The sequence below is a fragment of the Mesocricetus auratus genome, unplaced genomic scaffold, assembly GCF_017639785.1.
Source record: "Mesocricetus auratus isolate SY011 unplaced genomic scaffold, BCM_Maur_2.0 Super-Scaffold_100024, whole genome shotgun sequence".
Lineage (NCBI taxonomy): Eukaryota > Metazoa > Chordata > Mammalia > Rodentia > Cricetidae > Mesocricetus > Mesocricetus auratus.
The window spans coordinates 17939613-17962012 of NW_024429205.1; the positions used below are offsets into that span (position 1 = coordinate 17939613).

Here is a 22400-nt window from a genome sequence, read left to right on the forward strand (position 1 = left end):
AAGGTTAAAAAGAGGGTGGGCTCAAATCCGCAGTGCCTAATATCCTTTTAAAGGGAAACCTGGACACACTAGGAGTGCACACAGACAGAGAAAAGGCTACAGGGAGAAGGCATGTGGTAAATCATGAAGAGCCATCTTGGGAGAGACCAAACTCATGGACTCATCTTGAAGAAGATGAGAAAAAAACTTTGGTTGCTTAGGCATCCTGGTCTGTCATATTTTGTATGTTGATCCTAGCAGATAACTACATTAACATACAGACAAATATCTGCTACACAGGAGTCACATTACTGATTTATCATAATACTAATACAGGTAACATACCTCTGTTTCAAAGGGTAAGAAGGGTCACAGACATTTTTATATACCAAGTATCCTGCTCAGTAATTAGAGCATGGTAGTCATAAACACTAACAGAAATGTAAGTGAGTCTGGTTAAGTCTGAAATTAATGAGGTAGAACTATGACAAATAAAGTTGGAAATATACTGAGTAGACTACAGAAGGCTCCAAAAAATGAGCGCCTCTGAGAACTCTGATCCCAGACAACTGAAAAATGAGCACCTCTGAGAACTCTGATCCCAGGCAACTGATACAAAATGTTAGGATTCTATGAAGACTATAGGATTAAGGATGAATTTCAGTAAGGTAAGGATGTGTTATAAGACCAATAATCCAGAGTGGTCAAACTTAATTCATGTCCTATCCCTAAGATAACAGTCAAATGTATGACCCAGGTCTCATTTAGAAGCTACACATTAAATTTCTATCCATATCATACCATACTTCCAAAGGCTTTAATCTTCACTGTATAAATAGTTCTCCCATAACCCCAAATGGCCATGTGTTCTGCCAAGCAGAACATTGTAAACATTTAGATACTCATGGGACCTTGTAAAAGTAATACAGCATTCATGCAATTTCCACTTGCTGCAGAACAGACCCTGAGGTTGTTTTACAGGTACATACATAACAAGTGACTCTGCTGCTGCTGCTGCTGAAAAAAGAAGTTCTCTTGTTGATTAAATATATAAGTGGGTGGGGCATGAATGCAAAAGATGTTTCTCAACAATGACACTTATTGTATCTACCTTTAAGGAGCAGAGTAGAAAAGTCACAAGTACATCACATAAGCTCTACCTGTGAAAAAGAGCCATGGCCTCTAGTAAACCATCCCATTCTACAGTAAAAGGTAATATTGCATCAGAAAGTATTGCTCCTTCCTTGAAACTAGTTATTTATATTAACAGGGTTATAATAAATTATCTGGGGGAAAATTGGATTTATTTACTAGACTAGCTTCCTCTAACAAGTATTTAGGGTCATTTTCATAGTCCCTAGATTTGTTTCCAAATAGGTTTAAATTTAAAATGTGATCTAGGAACTGTAATAAACAAAGTGGGGGTCATCCTACAGCATATGTGTATATACATACCTATTATGGAACCCCAAACTTAAACTACAATTTAAATAATGATAACAATATAAGAATAAAAATAGGTGGCACATGCCTTTAATCACAGCACACAAGAGGCAGAGGTAGGCAGATCTCTATAAGTTTAAGGCCAACCTGGTCTACAGAGTGAGTTCCAGGACAGTCTGGGCTATGAAGAGAAACCCTGTCTCAAGAAACCCACCCCCTCAAAAAAGAATATAAATATCAACAGCCAACCTTTAAGTAATACTTTCCAACTCAAGGAATTATGCTAGGGGCTTGACAAATTTAATTTGAACAATAGGAAAATGGCAATACCACAACATTCAACATAATACACTTTTCTTATTTTACAACAACCCCAAATAACAAATTCTATTGTTATCCCTACTATAAAAACAGGAAAACTAAAATTTAGAAGACTTGACTTGGTTACCATCAAAGAACTAGAGAACAGCAGCACAGACAGAAGCATAGGTCTAAATAAAGAGCTCACATTCCCACCACACCAGAAGCTGCGAGCTTAAGGTCAAAACCACAGACAGTCACCCCATCTGATCCCACCTGAGGGACAAAGGAAAGGAGTAAAGTGAGCTTCAAATTCAGCCTCTCACCACCCATCCTGATTTCATGGACATAAAATTTCAGTACTAGTTAACCGTGGCCCTAATAAAATATGAAGATATACATACAACTATATTATAGGTTTTACTTGGGAGGTACTAAGAGATGAAATTTAACGCCTCACACATTTTAGGAAAACTCTCAATCATTGTGCCATATCTCCAGTCCTTTATTTATTTATTTTGTATTTATCTTTAGAGCCTTATTAAGTTGCTGGAATTACAGATCTGTGCAATTTTATGAAAATAATTATTTGTATTTATGATAGAGGAGAAAAGAACTAAAAGACCTACTTTGACCTGGAATAGGCCACTAGCTATATTATATCTACATATAATTTTTAATGTGAAATAAATCTACTCATTAGTAACAGTTTCAAAAATGTTAGAGGAATGAAAAAATACATAATCTTATAGAAAAGGGGTAAACAAAAAATGTTCACAAACTGGCTATAAGGTGGGTAAACCCGTACAACCACTGTGAAATCAATCAATACAATAGTTTCTCAAATAAACTAAAAATAGAACTACCATATGACACAACCATATCCTCTCCTGAGCATATGCCCAAAGGGACCTAGGTCAGAACACCATGAAGCTCTTTTCCGCCCATGCTTACTGCAGCACTATTCATAGTAACCAGAGACTGAAGCCAGCCTAGATATTATCACATGGATGAAAAATGTATAGTATACACACAAAAAATGTATAACACATACACACAAAGAATGAAATCAAGTCATCTGCAGGAAAACAAATGTAATTGGTAACCACATTAAGTGAACATAGTTAATTTAGGCACAATAGTCTATTAAAATATTGAATGAAACCCTATTATGTATACTAACAAAAATTAACAACAACCATAAGTCATCTCTCCAGCCCCAATAATCATACAATTTCAATGAAACTGATGTGCATATATATTCTTCAGTCTTAGACACTCAGTAATGGGATTGCAGATTACTTAACTTTCTCAATTGTCTTATTTTCATAGTTTTTCTAAGACCTGTATAATAAATATTACAAGTGCTGGAGAGATGGCTCCAAGGGTAAAAAGCACTGGCTGCTCTAACAGATGCAGGTTTGGTTCCCAGGACCCACCTGACAGCTCACAACCACCTGTAACCTGAGTTCCAGAGACTCTAACTTCCTCTTCTGGCTTCCACTGGCACCAGGCATGCACATAGTGCATATACATATATTCAGGCCAACATTAATGCTCATTAAATAAACCATTTAAGAAGAGTTTAAAAGTAAAGCAAATAGCAAAAAATATAACAACCAAATATCCTAAATACAAATGTTGAGAACTAGTACCCACCAAGTCCTACTACATAAATATTTTACTCTGTTTCTTAACCTGAAATATGACAGTATCAATTACTACGGTCTAAATTCAGGTGAGAGAAGTAATTTCACATAAGTACTTAATCTAAGTAGCTAATAATATAAAAGAGAAATGCAGGTCATTCTTTTGCATGGCTTAAGTTGAGAACCACGGTTCCCAAATACAGATGTAGTATCTTTAAAGAACAGAAACCTACAAAAATGCCTTAAAAATAATAGTGAAGAAACAAAATCCTCAATAAGTGAGAAAAACAAAAAACACATTCTGATAGTTGAGAGTTAGCTAACATAATCAGCTTAATCCCAGTGTACTCATGTTAAAAACAACACCACACAAAGCCACTGCATGACCATGATAGGCCAAATGAAAATAAGACAACTCTGTAATTATACCTAAGCACAGAACAAAACATGAACACTGTCCTAAGCACAAAAAAGACCACATATAATCCTATTCTCATTAATACCAATGTCCTACTTAAGGGTATTAGCACTGCTTGATCCTTCTGCTATGCAAACACAGACACACACACACACACACACACACACACACACACAAGTTAGGGGATACATGACTGCATACAATTTTCAGGAATTGATGCTCTCCTTCCATCATGTGGGGTCCAGGGATCAAACTCAGGTCAACAGGCTTAATAGAAGACACCTTTACCTGTTGAGCTATCTCAAACAGCTCACTTAGAGGTTCTTAGCATAGTTAACCACAAAATGGTCACCTAGATACCTAGCAACATACAATTCACTTCCTCACACTTCCCTAAGATTATAAAACAATAATACCAAATCCTTTATGATTCCCATGTGCACATTCTTGTTATAAAAATCATCCCTATTTATAATAAATCCATCTTGTTTAACTATATCAGTGATTTTCCCTGGAGGCCAATGACAAGAGTTGGAACTACAGACTAATAGTCATGTTCAACCTGAGGCCCATTGGCTATATGATTCCCAGGATAGCCACAAATCTGACCCTACATACTTGAGGATGGCATCATGTCATAATGTCAAAAGGATGGACACCTCTTGAAAGTGTAGGATGGAAATTAGGAGTAAAATAAAATTATATAAGAATACCTCCAAAATACAGAAGGGATAACATCCTACAGGACAATTATTCTGATACATAAGTCTAGGCATGGTGACACACACTTCTAATCCAAGCACTCAGGAAGCAGAGGCAGGAGGATCTCCATAAGTCTGAGACCAGTCTAGTTTGAGAGAGAGATTTCTCTTATTTGTATTATTAAGTGATGAGGGGGTATTGGGAGACAGAACAGTCTGATCCAATCTGACCTGGCTTCTCATAAATTAAAAATAATGTGTTTAGTGGTACTACTGATGTTGCCTAAACAAATAAATTTTAGGCTAAGTTCATTTGCTAACTATTCCATCAAGCTGAACAAAATTAGAATCCAGTATGAGAATTAAAAGGAAAATGGAAACTACACATAGTGCCTAGAATTATAAAACCTTCCATCTTAGGCAGTGTTTCCAGGCGGTTTACTACATTCTCAGAGTTCCTGAACACATTCATCTATCAATCTAAGACAGGCACCTTGCCCTAAGTGTCCTTACCTCCGGGGTCCTTGTCTGGATTGTATTCTAAAGCATTGCTACAGATGAGGTCAATATCTTGCAGGAAATCTTTAGCTGTTAGATAATTATGTTTATCAATTTTAGTTATTACTGTTGATAAATCCATTGGTTCTTTGATTACTTCAAGATAATCTGAAACCTAAAACAAATAGGACACTTTAGAAAATTACACCTGGTTTTTTATGTGCTTTAGTACATAAAAGCACAAATTAAAAAACAATATTTTAAAACAAATCTAAGTAGTTAATTATATAAAAGAGTAAAATTACAATGCTATTTATGCTATTTATTCTACTAAAGTTACTATCTGACATACTTTCCATGAAAAACTTCATGGTGTTCTTCTTGAAATCTGAAACCAAAGTCAGTTTTTGGGTTTTATATCCTTTGGGTTTATCTGAGAAGAGAATGTGTGGGTAAAGTACCCAATAAGCATCAGTAAGTGTGTTACCTCAAGAAAAAGAAATAAAAAACAAAGGAAAATAAAAACAGATTTTTCATAGTGATAATTTCTGGTACGTGCTTTTAATTTTTTTCAACAAAGCTTTCTTTTTGAACTCTATAAGGCGAATCATTTCATGGAAAGTATTTTCTACTCCTTTGGAGTCATTACACACATTTTATTTCAGTTAATTAAGTATTGTTTTTTCTACTTTATAAAGGATTTGCTGAACTTGTCTCTGCATAGAAATGATTCTATAGCAAGACATTCAGTCAGGATTTATACAGTAAGTTTTATGTTTTAATGTCACATAACCAGTAAGGAAGGATTAGCAACCTATGTCTATTGTTTTCTCAAGTGGAAACCTCAAGTCTGGTAGTGAGCTGTGATCTGAGAGCAATTTGAGCAATATCTAAAACCAGCTCAGGACCAACTTCTGGGCAGTTTCTGTTCTCTTCAAAGTCAGAATTTGTTTTCATATAGTTTCCTATGACGATGATGCCATTATTTAAAGTTTATTCACAAACACATGCATGCCATGCATGCATGTAATTTGCATATATGTTTTTCAAATTTTACAGTCAACTATTAGGTATGACTGTCAATTTTAAGGGGGATGTTATTCAGGCAGGAATGGAACTGTTAGTTGAACTACAAGATCTGGCCCTGGCATAAACAGAAAGTCACTTTTGAGTTTTATACTATTAACAGTATGAAATTTTAGCACATACTTAATCAGTATCTTTTTTAATGTTTTGCTTTCTGCAGATGAGTTTAAATTTGAGATTTTCTAGCTACTTCTAATTCATCATTTGTATTCCTTTATAAGTCTTAAACCACTTAGGTATTTATTATCTTGTTTTCCCTTTCCTATTCTTCCCCTGATACTACTGCTTCAGCTTTGACAGCAAGACCAGAATGAACCCAAGACAAAAACAGGATCATAACATTAGCTAAAATTTTTACCTAAACCTTAACTAGCATTTTTAATCCTTTCTATTTCCTTATCATGATTTATAGAATTTTTATTCTCTTAAAAATGGATGACAACTGAAATCTGCCAAAGTTTTGTGATTAGGAAGAAAATTTTCTTGAGCAAGAAGAAAACTAGTTCGTCTAAGCATGGGAAGCTAGATCTCCTTTTGACAACCTTCAGGCACAGGACATAGTTTGGTGGGTGGAACACTTACCGAGCATGCAAGGCCCTGGGCTTAGTTTTTAGGGCCATAAAAAGAAATATTTAAAATGAGCCTATAGTTTCAGGTGAAAATACTATATGGAAAAACATTATCCACAAATTTGTGGGGTTTATTTTAAGCTAAAAGCATATATTAGGCATATCTTACATGTTCTTTATTCCAGTGAGAAAAGGCAGAAGGTAGCTACTATGGAAAGGATGAAAGACGGGCTTTCAAGCACGTTGGTACATGCCTATAATCCCAAAATTTGGGAGCTGGAAGATTGCAAGTTCAAAGTCATCCAGGTCTACATAATGAGACTCTGTCTCAAATTTAAAAGAAAAAAAATAGGCTTTAAATTTGAAAAAACTTCCCAAACTTGGCTATGTCACTAGCCAACTTCCTCAATTGTAACACTAGAAAAGTAATAAAATGACCTTCCATGTTTTTTTTTAAGTACCAAATGGAAAAACTACACATTGTAGATAAACATTCAAATAAGAATTATGATTGTCCCTTTATTCCAAAAGAAGGGAAAGAGGTATAGCTTCAGACTTGTTGAAGGGAAAAATGTAACACTAACTCATTCTTCCCAGTCACAGATGACGTAATGATTCCAAAGGAATCTGCTCAGGTCCAAAAACACAGATTTCACAATTAGGACACAACATTAAACTTTGAATCATTTGATAATTCAAATATTTTTAATGACAAAAAAAACACCAAAACTGCTCAAACATGGAGTCTGAACTATAAGGAGAAGGCCAGTAAAGATTATATTGTGGTCATCCACACTATATTATCCCAGGATAAAGTTTTGTTTTTAATCGACAGCATTCTAGTTAGTAAATTCCAAATGGAAAATTCCTTTTCTCACCATCACAAACCAAGTTCCCACAATTACACAGAACAATACACATACAAAAGTGAGGAATTTTCCACTGGTAGTAGAGAAAATCATTGGACAGGACAGACTTAAGTGCATGGGATGTGCTTAACTTCCAGCAGCTACTTGGCAAGAGGCCTTTCTAAAGCAGAAAGACTAGATAGGAAGAGACTTTACCACCTCTTCTCACAGTTATGAGCAGCTAAGGAAATGCCAGTACTCACACCAATGCATTGATACCAATGTACTTTTAAAAGTAGGATTTATCCTGGAATAAAAATAGTCTATTATGGACATTTCACAAAAGTAAATTTTAATCCTCCTCTTAAATTGAAGAGTAGGTGATCACAGCGAGCAATAATAATTAAGAGGACATATTCAAATTAGTCACTAATTCCACTCAAAAGTCACCAGGTGATTGCTGGTGACACTGGTAGTTATCACATGGATTAAAATTTTATAGGCTAGGGGTAATATTCATCCATGCCTTTGCTTTTTTTCCTTCCAAAAAAGATGTCAATATTTTTTTTCTTTTAGCCAGTTCAACTTCACTGTTTGCACACTACTGAAACAAGACCTCTTCAATATCCACCGGTTTGCTGAAGATGTTAAAGCGTTTATCTGTGGCCAGCCTCTTGGTAACATCCCTGAGAAACAACCGCAACTCTCTTAATGTATTCTCCTCTTGGTCTTCCATCCGATGTTTTTCTGATTCTGATAACTGACGAGGAGGAGATGGTAGTGCAAGAGGAAGCACTTCCATAGCACACAGAGCTAGAGAGAGGAGAGAGGGAGGGAGAGGGAGGAAGAGAGAGAGGCGGGGGGGGCAGAGAGAGAGAGAGAGAGAGAGAGACAGAGAGAGAGAGAGAGACAGAGAGAGAGAGAGAGACAGAGAGAGAAGAAAAAAGTGTTAAGCATGGTAATCCAGAACTCAAATAGACTTTCTGTAGTATACCAAAACAAAAGGAAATTACAAGTATATGTTAACCATGAAAACCCCAATAAGTAAAATTTCATATGGAAATTAAAAGAAAGGAATAACTTCACCTCACTGGATGACTCACAATAGGTCTCCTAATCCTCTAAGAATCCTACTGCATATTTTGAGCACCACATGTAGGGACACTGAATAACACCTACAAGGCTGGAAGAAAAGTAGAAACTGTGTATGCATGCACATGTGTGCATGTATCTGTATGTTGGGGTGCACACCTGTGCATATGTGTCTAAGCCAGAAAAGGCATCAGTGTACTCCTATCACTCTGTCTTGTTCCTTCATGGCAGGGTTTTTCAGTGAGATTGGTAGCGAGCAAGCCGCAAAGGTCCTTCTGTTTCTGTCCCCTCTACACTGGGGTTATTGGCAGGTTTGAACCATTCCTGACTTGTACATGGCTGCAGGAACTCTTGAATATCCACCTCTGGTTGTGTGTGAGGAAATGGCTAGAGAGGCATAAATGAAGACAGTGGACACTCGGAATGTGGGTAGTACGATGCCATGGGCTGGAGCCACAGGAGAAAGAAACAAACTAAGCACCAGCAATCACCACCGGGCTTCCTGGCTGCAGACATGTGGCCAAGTGTCCTGCTCTCTCACCACTGTGGTGCTTTTCTTATCAGGATCAACAGTATCTACTAAAACTCTGAGCCACAATGAACATGTTCTTCCGTCCTTAAGCTATTTTTGTCATGCATTTTGTAACAAGAAGGGGAAAAGTAGCTAGCACATCACCTAATAAACTATCCAACCTGTCCTGGTCCACAAAGGAATCAATAACTTGTTATTCACAAGCTGCCATTTCAAGTACCGGATACTTCAAATAACTGAAACAGACTAGAACTGATGACTTCTTCCCCTTGGATTTCTGAGCTGTTGAAATAAGAATCTACCAGGAGATTTGAAGTTGTGCTTGATAAAACTTTAACAGGTAAACACAATGGCCATTTTCAACTGTCCCTCTTTGTCAGTGAGATGGCTCAGTGAGTAAAGATGTTTGCCACCAAGACTGATAATCTAAATATTTCTTAATCCCATTCTGTCTTTTTTTCTTATAAAGCTTTGGGGACTTACCAGTATGCTTCCTTCGTGGTGGTGCCATTGATGCCTGATGGAGAATAAGTTCTTGGAAAAATTTTCTTCGATCTTCTTCAATAGGCCTTTGAATATATAATACCTCTTCATACTGTATTCTAAAGATACATTTAACCTATATATACACATATACACAAAGAAAGAATACAAAATTAAAAGCATACATATTAAATCGAATTACAATTCTTTCCATTTCTAGTATCATTCTTATAGCACAGATATTCATTCTGCTGGCAAAAGGTTTGACTACATAAACTAAAACACAATGGAAAAATGTATACTTGTCCAAGTCCTTAAAAAGTAATAGTATACAAGTAAAGATCAACAAATAAAAGCAAATCCAATAGTTGATTATAACAGGTTGTTAGACATAATCTCAAATAATATTACATAGTACCAAAAAATAATTACTTAGAACCAGGAGCTAGAAGCATGTTAACAATAACTTAAAATCTTTGTATTTTTTCCAGCCTACTCTACAGAGTGAGTTCCAGGATAGCCAGGGTTACATAGAGAGACCTTGCCTTGGAAAAACAAAACAAAAACAAAAACAAACCAACAAAACCTTCATATTTCTTTGTCTTTCCCATCCTCTGTCCATTCCCTACCAAATCTACTTCACTGTATCCTCTGGAATCCTGGTTCTGCTATCAATAAGCGAGACTTTTAGATATTTCACAAACTACTCCATCATACCTTAAATGAAAATTCAATGTTAGTCAGTAGTTCTCATCTCAGCATTTACTGTATGCTGATTTTACCTTTCATCTGCTAACCTACTCTATCAAGGCTTTCAATTCACAGCTCCTTTCCAACACACTATTTAAATATTTTTTATACCAGCCACATTTGTCACCATGGCACTTAAAACTGTCTTTGATTTATTTGGTTGGTTGGTTGGTTTGTTGGTTGGTTTCTTTCTTCTAGACTACAAACTCCCTGAGAAAAGCTACTCTTATTGTTTCAAATATTTCTCCCATTTTATGGTTTGCCTTTCATTCCATTAATAATGTCCACTGATATACAATTTTAATTTTGCAAGATTCAACTTATTTATATTTAGTACGTTTTTGTTAGTTTTCACTTTTTTGGTGTCATGTACAAGAGCTCACTGTCAAGCATGGTGTCATGAAGTTTTCCACCTAATACTTAGTCTTAAAAGTTGTAGCTACCTCATGGACCCCAGACTGATGGCTGAGAGGCCAGCATGGGACTGATCCAGACACTCTAAACATGGGTGTCAGTGAGGAGACCTCAGCAATCTATGGGGCCTCGGGTAGTATATCAGTATTTATCCCTGGCATACGAATGGATTTGGGGAGCCCATTCCACATGGAGAGATGCTCTCTCAGTCTGGACACATGGGGGAGGGCCTAGGTCCTGTGCCAGATTGTATGATAGACTTTGGAGATATCTCATGGAGGGCCCCACTGTCTCTGGGGAGTGGAGGGGGATAGGGTGGAGAACTGGGGGGTGGTTGGGGTAGGAAGGAGAGGAGGGAGAGGGAGCTGGGATTGACATGTAAAGTAAGCTTGTTTCTAATTTAAATTTAATTGTTTTTGAAAGTTGTAGCTCCCATCTACAACCCTCCCCATCCACTCCTCCTCCATTTCCATTCAATAAATGAAATAAAAACAGTTAAATAACTGGACCCTGTGGGGGTAAAAATCAACTGAAAATGACCAAATTTTAAGACATGAATCTATAAATTCCTAGACAAAAACAGGGAAAAGCTCCTTGGTTTTGGCCTTGTACCAAAATATCATGTTGTGCACCTTAAATAAAGACAATCAAAATGAACTAGAGTCTAAGAAATGGCTCCGCTTGGTGGTTTAAACAAGAATGGCCTCCAAAGGCCTCCATAGGCTCATATATTTAGTGTTTGGTCCCCAGCTGGTGAAACTGTTGGAAAGGATCAGAAAATATGTCACTGGGTTCGGCTTTAAGGTTTCAAAGCTCTCTGTGCCTTGAGTTTGTGAGTCCAGATGTGAGCCCTCAGCTGCTACTCCAATGCCCTGCATGCCTGCCTTGCCTGCCTGCCTGCCAAAGCTGTAAGCCCTCAATAAACTCTTCTACAAGTTTAAAAAACAAGTTGTAGCTCCTACACACATCTTTGATATATTTTGAGTTGTTTTTGTATTTAATGTTAGATAATCATTCAGCTTCATTTTTTAGCATGTAGAATAAACTTCCTCTGACTTAATAGTCCTAAAACCCTTGTCTAAAATCATTTGGTGGAATTTTATTTTTATTTATGTATATGGGCATGTGGAAATTAGAAAACAATTTCCAAGGGTCAGTTCTCCCCTTCTACCATTTAGAACCCGATCATATGTGTTCAGTCTTGGTGGCAGGTGCCCTTCCTCACTGAGCCAAATTGCCTGCCCTAGATTTCCATATTATTAAGTTATAAGAGTTTTGTCACAAATTTTTAATGTCATTCATCAGATAAATGATCTATGTGAAATCTTTTCAACTAGTTTGTAGCTTGCTTTTTCATTTTTAGTGGAATCTTTTCAGTAGTAAGGTTAATATTTTTTATATTCTATTACTGTAGTTTTCAAAAAGGGTATTATTAATTATGTAAATATATGTGTGAGTGTGGGTTTGTGACAGAAGGTGTTGTAGCCACTGCAGCTGAAGTCCCAGCTGGTTGTGAGTCACCTGATGTGGGTGCTGGGAACTGAACCCAGGTCCTCACCAAGAGCACAGGCATTCGTATCTGAAGAGCTATCTCTTCAGCCCCACACTATAGCATTTGCATAGTGTTATAACTTTTTCAGTGTCTCTCTTCCCTCCAAAATTTAATTCCTATATGGTAGTGATAATCTTTTTTACATATTCTATTCATTCACTAAACTGAGATTTACTGTTCTTAAAATACATGTGTGCACAGATGTCTATACATATTTATAGGTATGTAGCCAGAAACCGTGCTAGGTAGTTGGTTACTCATTGTTAATAGAAAACACCAACCTTCAGGAAATTCACACTTAGACTTAGTAAGATGTCATAGGCACCTTAGTACAGGAAATGAGAGATGGTCTTAACTGATTAAGATGAATTTGGTATCTCCCTGACCACTCAGCAAACCTAAACATCACAATATCAGGAAACTGCATCTATGGCATCTTAAAGAGTTACTATTAGAAGGGCTGGAGAAATGGCTTAATGGTTAAGAGCACTGGTTCTTCTTCCAGGACCCAGGTCAATCCCCAGCACCAACATGGAAGCTCACAATTGTTTTTAACTCCAGTTCCAGAGGATCTGAGGCCCCTTTCTTTTCTCCATAGATAACAAGCACACACAAAGTACACAGATACACATGCAGACAAAACATCCATACACATAAAATAATAGGATTAAAAATTTTAAAATAATTAGTACATGATCTTTTCTGTCATATTAGTGGTCATATTAGTGTCATATTAGTGTTAGTACAGAGTAATGATGTCCAAAATTGAGTAAATATTTCAAAGGAAAGGCACCTCAACATATTTCCTCGAAACTAAACATTCATTTAACACAGTATTCTAGTAATATGTTGTTTCTATTATAAAATATATGCATGCTAAATGTTTAAGAAAATATGAAAACAAACATAAAGAATAGTTCTAATGTTCTGGACTACTGGACTAGAAGATAGAAATGATAGGAGAATATAAAAGGAGTTCTAAAACCTGACTGTTTTGTCCTACTAACAACACACAAGTCCCATGGAAATAATTCTTTGAAAAGCAGAGTAGAATCAGGCATGGTAGCTCACATTTAGGGAGGCTATTTAGGGAACTAAGGCAAGAGTGCTGCCATGAGCTTAAACTAGCCAGAGATGGATGGATGGATGGATGGATGGATGGATGGATGGATGGATGGATGGATGGATGGATGGATGGATGGATGCATGGATGCATGGATGGATGCATGGATGGATGCATGGATGGATGCATGGATGGATGCATGGATGGATGCATGGATGGATGCATGGATGGATGGATGGATGGATGGATGGATGGATGGATGGATGGATACATTCATACATATGATAGATGAAAACCTTTTCTACTTATTACAATAGTACTTATTACATAATATTTTAAATTGTGCAATTATATAATCGGTATACAGAGAATTCACATAACCTTCATCTCAAAATGTTAAGTATTCTTAATAGCTACATGAATCATAAAAGCTAAAAATACAGAACATAATATAAAAGGGAAAGACGCTGAAATTTTTAGTTCAATGCTAACAAACTTCTAATGTTTCAGTTGTTAAATAAATACCTTGTTTTTTCTGAATATCACACACAGCTAAACTATGGCCTCTATGATGGTAAACTAAGAATTATGATATAATAGTTTTCATATACTATCAGATATTAATTAACCAAAAATTATTTGGGACATATGGATGGCTCAGCAGTTAAGAATGGGTGGCTACTCTTACATTTCCCAGAACCCATGTCAGAAAGCTTACAACTAACTAGCTGTCACTGCGTGTAAAGAGATACAATGACCTCTTCTGGCCTCTGTGTGCACTTGCGTGTGCATGCACACATACACAATTAAAAATAAAAAAGGTTTTTAAAAATTAACTATTCTACTCAGGGCAGTAAGGTGTCTTAGCAGGTAAAAATGTTTACCATGCAAGCCTGACAACCTGAGTTTGACGCCCAGAACAAAAATGGAAAGAGGGAGCTGACTCCCAAAAGTTTTCCTCTGACATATACATGACTTGCATATGTACACACAATCATTTATACACACAATAATAATAAATTATATTATAAAATTTATATATTTATTTCCTACAAGAGCGATAAATTATGCATTCATTCTATCAAGACAACTAACAAAAGGTAAAACATGAAAGAACTCAGGAAACAAATGCTTTAATCACAAAATTCTATATAATCAGGTTTCTATTACATAAAGCATGTAAATATTTTAGGTGAACATCATTTCTATTGTATCTCCTAGGAAACTATTTTTCAATAAGTATTTCTAAAAAAATACCATTTGAAGGTCAAATAAGATTGGGATATTAAAACTTTTTAATCAATTTCATTCAATGCCAATTTCTTCCCCTCAATCATGGTTTTAATTTTAATTTGAACTCAAAGTAAATTTCACATATATTTTAAAAAGAAAAATGCACAATAACATTTAATTCAAACAAAATTTAACCCTACTAATGAAAGCTAGAGGTCAAATGCCATCAGCTGACCTCACAAGGAAGAATGAAGAGGATCACTGATGGAAGAGCTGGGCTTTCTTAGGAAGCAGTTACACATGTCAGGGTCTGCTTGAGGCCTGAGCTGTCTCAATCTTCACAATAGTCAGGAAGATTATTTCAAACAAGAATGGTGGCTAATAATAAGCTGCAGACCTTTATAACAACCGTGATTGTATTCTAATAAAAGTTGTTTAACAAGTCAACTATTTCTTAACAATAAAATAAGGCGAAAGAAACATTTAAGCACTTCTTACCTCTTCAGGCAGTTCACTGTACATGGTTTCAGAGGTAGACAATAAAAATATAGGTGAAAAGGACGGTATATCCTGTAGCAGTGTCAGAAAAGTTGCTCTCACAGTCTCGCTGACAGCTTCCCACCAGTCACCAATATGAGGCATATAAACAATACTAGGTACTGTTCTTCGAGCTTCTCGGAATATCTAAGGAAAGAACCAGTGTTTTAAACCTCAAAGTGAGTACTCCAAAGCCTACATAGCAATCCCAGGATATATTAAATATATTCATTATCCCCAAACAATTTCTTCAAGATAGGATGTGCAAGTCTTTATGTGACTACTATGTGCTCTCGCCTCATCACAAAAAAAGGTATTTTGCAATTTAATTGCTCCTATTCAGTACATATTAATAGGGTAAAGGCAGAAAACAGTTAGCCATGCAAAAATAATGAGGCATACCACTATAAAATATGCTACAAATAAAAAATAAGCATCACATGTATATTGCCTAAGAGTTAGTGAACTTCAATGAGGAAGAAATGGACAGCAAAGCTGAAGTACATGGGCACTGTGTCTAAAATCACTCAACACATGAATACACATTTTAACCATGATGCACTACCCTGGAGCTTAAATCCAATGAACTTTCTGCTTACACACATATTCACTTCTTTCTATCATTTTAACTTCAATTCTTCATAGTCACAAAATATCCTTACTCCTCAAAAGAACAATAATAAGTTGGGTATGGTGGCACATGCCTTTAATCCAAGTACTCAGGAGGCAGGTGGATTTCTGTGAGTTTGAGGCCAGCCTGGTCTACAAAGTGAGCTCCAGAACAGCCAAGGCTGTTACACAGAGAAACCCTGTCTTGAAAAACCACACACAAAAAAAATTAGCAAGTAGCTTTGAGACATTTTCATTGTCAGAAAATTCAAATTGGCATTTAGTTGTTAAAACCCATACTTCCCATCACACTCAGAAAACACACAACAGTAAGAATGAGACTGCCAAACCAGAACTACTCTCCTCTATGTTTAACAGCTGTTGAGCCCAACACTGAATTCTTGCAAATGAATACACAATCTTGTCATTGTTTTTGACAAGTTTAGATATAAACATGAACATCTGACAATATTTCTTAGATTTAACTTGAAAGTTCTACTTTCTAGTTAGTTCCCTTATTTTAAACACATTGCAATGAGCTTTAGTAATGCAAAAGATAAATAAGAACCTAACATAAATGATTAGGAGCAGACGTAGTATGCCTATAACACCAACTTTGTAGGTGGCTGAGGAAAAAGGGTTGCAAAGCAGATGGGACTACAAGTTTGAGGCTAGCCTGGGCTATACAGCAAGATCTCTCTCTCTCTCTCTCTCTCTCTCTCTCTCTCTCTCACACACACACACAAATATACAAACAAAAATTATGATAAATACAGAAATTTTATAAAGAATTATTTTTATTTCATGAGCATGCTTACCAATTACATGAATTTATTCCATAATATCTTATATATTAAACCTTTTAATATAAAATATGCTGCAAACTCTGTAAGTAATCAGGTGAAAGAAGTTCAAATACACTCAAATAACATCATGGGTTACAAAAGAAACACTTGCTCCTTCTTTTGCTTAATGTTTGCCTATCCACCAATCCAGAGAACTGTAGAAGATGGTTTGCTTTCAGGACTCAAAATTCTAACTTTTACATAAAGTATTCTTAGTCTACATCATCAAAACCCATGTTTTTTTCCTTCCTCAGAGTTCTTACAGAAATTTCATATAAGATAAACGGCATAAATAATTGGCTAACGGAAGGAACCACACATGAGTGCAAAGGTAACTGAGACATTCATTAAAAAAAAAATTACTGCATGTTGCCAAGATCAGGCATGGTATGATGAAGACAATAACTAATTCTTCCTGCCACTTTCCAATTCCCCTATCTATGCTGGTAAATGTAGGAGGGAGAGAAAGGTGACCAGAGGAAAAAGATTAGCAAACAATAGCTTACTCACAAACTTCATAAATCGACTACTAAATTTAGCCATGCATGTCACCACATGCCCAGTGTATAAAAGAAAACAAAACATGCCTGTACAAAACTAATTTCTGTTTGTCATCCTAGTGTTTCTGTTAGATTGTCTATGTATCCATGTTGGGAATATTCAGCTGTTACCAAGCATCAGAGTGAATGGGCACACAGAAGATTGAGGATAATACCAACTTCATAAAGCCAAAAGTTAAACAATGCAGTTTAACAAGTGCTCTGACTGCCTGGGAACTGTAAACTGCACACAAGTATCACGATTATCAGAGATAAGATTTTGTTTCAATTTCTTTCTTCTTTTTATCAAATCCTCTTAAAAATTTACAATTGGAACATAACATTCTGTTATTTCCAATGCCTTTAGGAAAATACCCACTTCTTTATAGAATTTTTTAAAAATGTTTTACAAAGCCCAAACAGGTAGGTCTAACACAAATATAGAAAAATCCAAAGGCTTCACCTTTTTAATCCATGAGTATAATGATATGACTGTAGAATTTACCTAACCACAGGAAACTACATGAGATAAACAACATCTAGAGATTATTTCCAAGTTTCTTTAAAGCATTTAGTTGGGAACCATGTTTACATTCAGAAAAATGTTTAAAAAAACACTATTAAAGTATTTCCCTTAAATTCCTCAGTTTATATCTCACAATATTACAGTATGCTTTCATGTTTTAAAAAATAAAATGAACTTGTTCTATTTCCCAGTATTTTTTTAAAGATTTGTGAGTGCTCTATTTGCATGTGTGACTTTATGCCAGAAGAGGGCATCAGATCCCACTATAGAAGGTTGTGAGCCACATGTGGTTACTGGGGAGTGAACTCAGGGCCTTTGGAAGAGCAGTCAGTGCTGTTAACCGCTGAGCCATCTCTCCAGCCCAGAATTCCCAGTTTATTTAAACTAAAAAGAGAGCTAGTGAAGTGCTTGTGCAGTGTGTGGAAGAGCTTAAGTTCAATTGGGAGCGCTAAAAATAAATAGTAACAAAAGCCTGAAACTAGCATTTTAAAATTCTTAGAGTATAAACACAAGAGAGAAAAGAAGTGCAATTTTATTGTGAATTGTGGGGTATTGGTTTGTGAGTAATGGAAAAGTAGCCCTTCAATACTTTACCCATGAACATGAGACTGTGTTTGTATTAGGGAAGCAGGGTCCCGGCAATGGAACCCAGGGCTTTTGACACATAGGCAAGTTGTCACTGAGCTACAGCCCCTCATGATAACTTTTAAAGTTGTGGACTAAAATAGTTTTGAGGAATCAAATACCTGTTAATTCAGAGAAGAAAAATAGAGCCTAGTTTTAATGAAATGGCAACTAGCTGGGAACAACTGATGCCATTTGAGAACTAGAAAAATACTCACCTATAAGGTGTCTTGGATTGGATGTGCAAGGTGTAGTAGAAAACAGAAAAACTGTTATAGAGAAAAAAAGACAGTAGGCCAAATTACTGAACCAACCGTTTCAAAATACCTCTGACATGACCAGCACTCTTGCACAAGTAAAATGAACAAACACCAATGTCTGTTCACACTTCATTTCCATTTCCTTTTGGCCTACTCCTTGGCCCAGATATTACAGTCGCTTAATTAGGTTTTCTTTTCCTTAAGTTTTTTCTTTTAATCACAAATTACTTATGCTAAATACCAAAGGCAAAACTTGGGCTACAGGAGCTAGAAGTACCCATCCAAGAGAACACTAATGATATAAACTGTACTTAAATTTATAAGAGTTCTAATTATCTGGAAGCCACCAAATTAAAATGTCTAGGGGCTGGGAGAACTGCTCAGTGGCAGAGAGAGCACTTGCCTCATGTGTGTCAAACCCTTGGCTTGATTCCACAGCACCACATGCACACAAGCTCAATGTGTGAAAGTTTTGCTATTTTCTTTCTTTGTTTTGGCAGCTCTAGGAAATCAGACTCAGAGTCTTACACATGTTGCCCAGTGTTCTACCAATGAGCTATATACCCAGCCCTATGCATTTTTAATTAAAAATTTATAGCCTCATTACAAAATGGTTATTTTGTTTTAAAAATTGAAAGCTAGATGAAAAAAATCAAACACAAATGTCAATAAAACAGAAAGCTCAAAGTTATGCCCTGTCTTGCCTACAAGGTACTATCACAGGAAAGAAGCGAACAGCTTTATATCGCCAAGATACTTTCAGAATTTGTCACAGTTACTTATTTATTACAAATATACTAAACTTATGAAACAGCTAAAAATTTGGGGAACTGAAATTAAATTTTAATGAAATGAATTCCTTGTATCTTGCTATCACAAGATATATTCCTGGTGATTTATTTATTCCATTACTATCATTTTACTACATTTATATTCTATTCACCTAAAATCTACCAAGCATCTTCTGTGAAAACAAGATACTGTCTGACCTCTGAAGATTAAGAACTCAAGAGAAAAAGGTACCAAACTTTTCTACATGAGTACAAAGTCAGCTAGGGATAAAGCACACCTGTAGTGGTTTCTGAACTGTGGCAATACTACAAAACAACCTCTGTAAAAATTAAATTATATGATATTTTCATTCCTTAACATCTTCAAGAATCCAGTAACTGTTACACAGAAAAACCAAGACACCCATGCAAACGAACGCAAAACAACCAAAGTGTGTACTTCAGCAGCACACACATTAAAACTGGAACAATTCAGAAGATTAGCATGGCCCCTGAAAAAAGATGACATGCAAATTTGTGAAATGTTCCATATTTTTTTTGAGATAAAAGACAGGAAGAGAGAGACAGAACATAAAGTTGGGTGGAGGAAAGTAAGGTGGCTCTTGAAAGAGCTGGAGGGGAAAAAATATGAACACTGTATGAAAAATATTTTAAGTAAACTAAAAGGGGACAATGTACTTAGGCAAATATTAATCCTTTAATACTACCAAGTCAAAAGAGGCTTTTCCTGAGAACTTCCAGATACATTTTCTTTCTGAGAACAGATAAATACTAAAACTTACACTTAAACACACACACACACACACACACACACACACACACACACACACACACACACACACACACACACCGGGCGTTGGTGGCACACGCCTTTAATCCCAGCACACTCGGGAGGCAGAGACAGGCAGATCTCTGTGAGTGGGAGGCCAGCCTGGTCTACAAAGAGAGTTCCAGGACAGCCTCCAAATCAATACAGAGAAACCCTGTCTCGAAACAACAACAACAACAAAAGATTTAATTCATAATTTCAAATTATTCAAACACTATACTCATTCCAAATTCAGTGAAATAGGATCCCTGGATCTAGAGTCAAAGAATGGGAAATTTCAGTAAATGCCTCCAAGCAATTCTAACACATACTAAATCTTAAACAGTAGGGGAAACTCCTCAGTAGGCACTAACTCCTCTAAATATATTTCACTCCTACTACTAACGGAGAGCCCAGGCAGTCAAGTGGGGAAAGAAAGTTTTGCTACACATTTTACATGTGTACATTTAAAGAACAAACAGTTACCACCATCCTTACAGTGTAAAGAGCACCACAAAGGGCTCTTCTCCTTCCAACTTATCATGCATAAAAATTCATGCATACAAATAAAGGTTATTTAAGACTTCTCCCTCTTTTTGTGTTCATACTACATTACTAAATACCCAACTTATTTTGTATTAAGTATGTTAGAGGGTACTAGTGGGTAAAGATTTCTGATGCCAAACCAGATGACATAAATTTAGTCCCAAGATCCCACATTAGTAGAAATAAAAAACCACCTTCTAAAAGTTGCTCTCTGGCCTCTACATATATACATGGCACATGTGTGTATACATGCATACAAACAAATAAGTAAATAAATGTAAAAAGATCACATATGTTAGAGAAACACATGCTAAGAGTAACTTGCCACAGACTGCCCTTCAAGTACATATTTACAGAGTTGATCGTCAAAACAGAATCCTAGTCCCAAAGTCCCAAGGCAAGATACAGAAAGAAAGGAAGGGGATACAGAAGAGAACATTCTAAATGTTGTGGTTTAGTACCCGAAGCACACACTCTACCCTAGGATGGTTTTCATATCTATTTACAACCAGATTTGCTGACATTGATGAGTTATTTTGAAAAAATCAGTTTTATTAAGTAACAATCTCTTTTTGGAGAATCTGTTGAGTCTCCAAATTTTTAAAAAATCTGCTGGGTGGTGGTAGCATATTCCTTTAATCCCAGCACTTGGGAGGCAGAGGCAGCAGATTTCTGAGTGTTCAAGGTCAGCCTTCTCTACAGAGTGAGTTCAGGACAGTCAGGGCTGCAGAGAAAAACCGTGTCTCAAACACCCACAATCCCCCAAAGGAAGGAAAGAGGGAGGGAGGGAGGGAGGGAGGGAGGGAGGGAGGGAGGGAGGGAGGGAGGGAGGGAGGGAGGGAATCTTAGTAAGCACTTAGATGCAAGGAAACAGGTGACCAGCTGGTCCCAGACAGTACTCAGTGAGTCTTGGTTAGGGCTGTCCCACTGCACAGCCCCAGGCAAGGCTGTATTCAAGCATGAGCTCTGCTTCTAAGAAGCCCTTTGGCTGCACTGAGTTTTCTCAAAGTACACAATCAAAGGGTGAAAGGTCTTTATTCTTTTTCTCCTACCAAATGATACCTCTCTCCCTCCACTTTCCCATCAACATGACCAAAAAAAGAAAGCCAAAAATGAAAGAGAACAAAGAGTTGGAATTCATATTTGACCAAATATGATTTTTCTTAACAAGGCCTAGATTCCCAGTACTATGAAGCTATACTTCACTCCAAGGCGTCCTGAGTGCCCCTTACTCATGCTTTACTACACCAGACAACTGTACAACAGAGTCCTCTCATTTTGAAAATGGCTCTCTTTTAATGTACCCTTTTTTTTAAGTGTCATATACTTCACCTGCAGCTTGTGGAAAACCTCTTAACCTCAGACCTCCAGAGTGCTGGAATTACAGGTGTTTTTAGCCTTATTTCATTATTTATTGAGGATGTGAGGAGGCCTGGGACAGATAGTTTACTGGGTAAAGTTTTTACCAACAAGCTTGAGGACATCAGGAGACACACGCGGGAGCCTGCACTTGTACTTCCAGCACTGGAGAGGCGGAAACAGGAGAATACCTGAAGTTCTCTAACCAGACAACTGGCCAGTTCCAGATTCCAGTAAGTAATATACCCTACCTCATACACATGGTTGGAGGCTTCTGAGAAATGACACTGAAGGTTAGCTTCTGGCCTAAACAGGCACCACGGCATGCGCACACATGCGTCAAGGA

General features: G+C 36.6%; 1 protein-coding gene and 1 pseudogene across 2 annotated transcripts in view; one reads left to right on the plus strand and one right to left on the minus strand.

Moving 5' to 3' along the window:
- The window catches only part of Atad2b (ATPase family AAA domain containing 2B), a 131609-nt gene that overhangs the window by 29811 nt on the left and 79398 nt on the right, over positions 1–22400 (minus strand). The window contains exons 19-22 of one of the 2 annotated variants that reach the window (XM_040730745.1): positions 15109–15294; positions 9599–9734; positions 8123–8304; positions 5004–5163 (exon numbers count right to left, since the gene is read on the minus strand). In XM_040730745.1, the coding sequence (XP_040586679.1) occupies positions 5004–5163; positions 8123–8304; positions 9599–9734; positions 15109–15294 (664 nt within the window). Of the gene's footprint in view, positions 1–5003; positions 5164–8107; positions 8305–9598; positions 9735–15108; positions 15295–22400 lie in introns of both variants that reach the window. The other variant, XM_040730744.1, reaches the window with a different exon arrangement.
- Positions 19777–19877, plus strand: LOC121133874 (annotated as a pseudogene).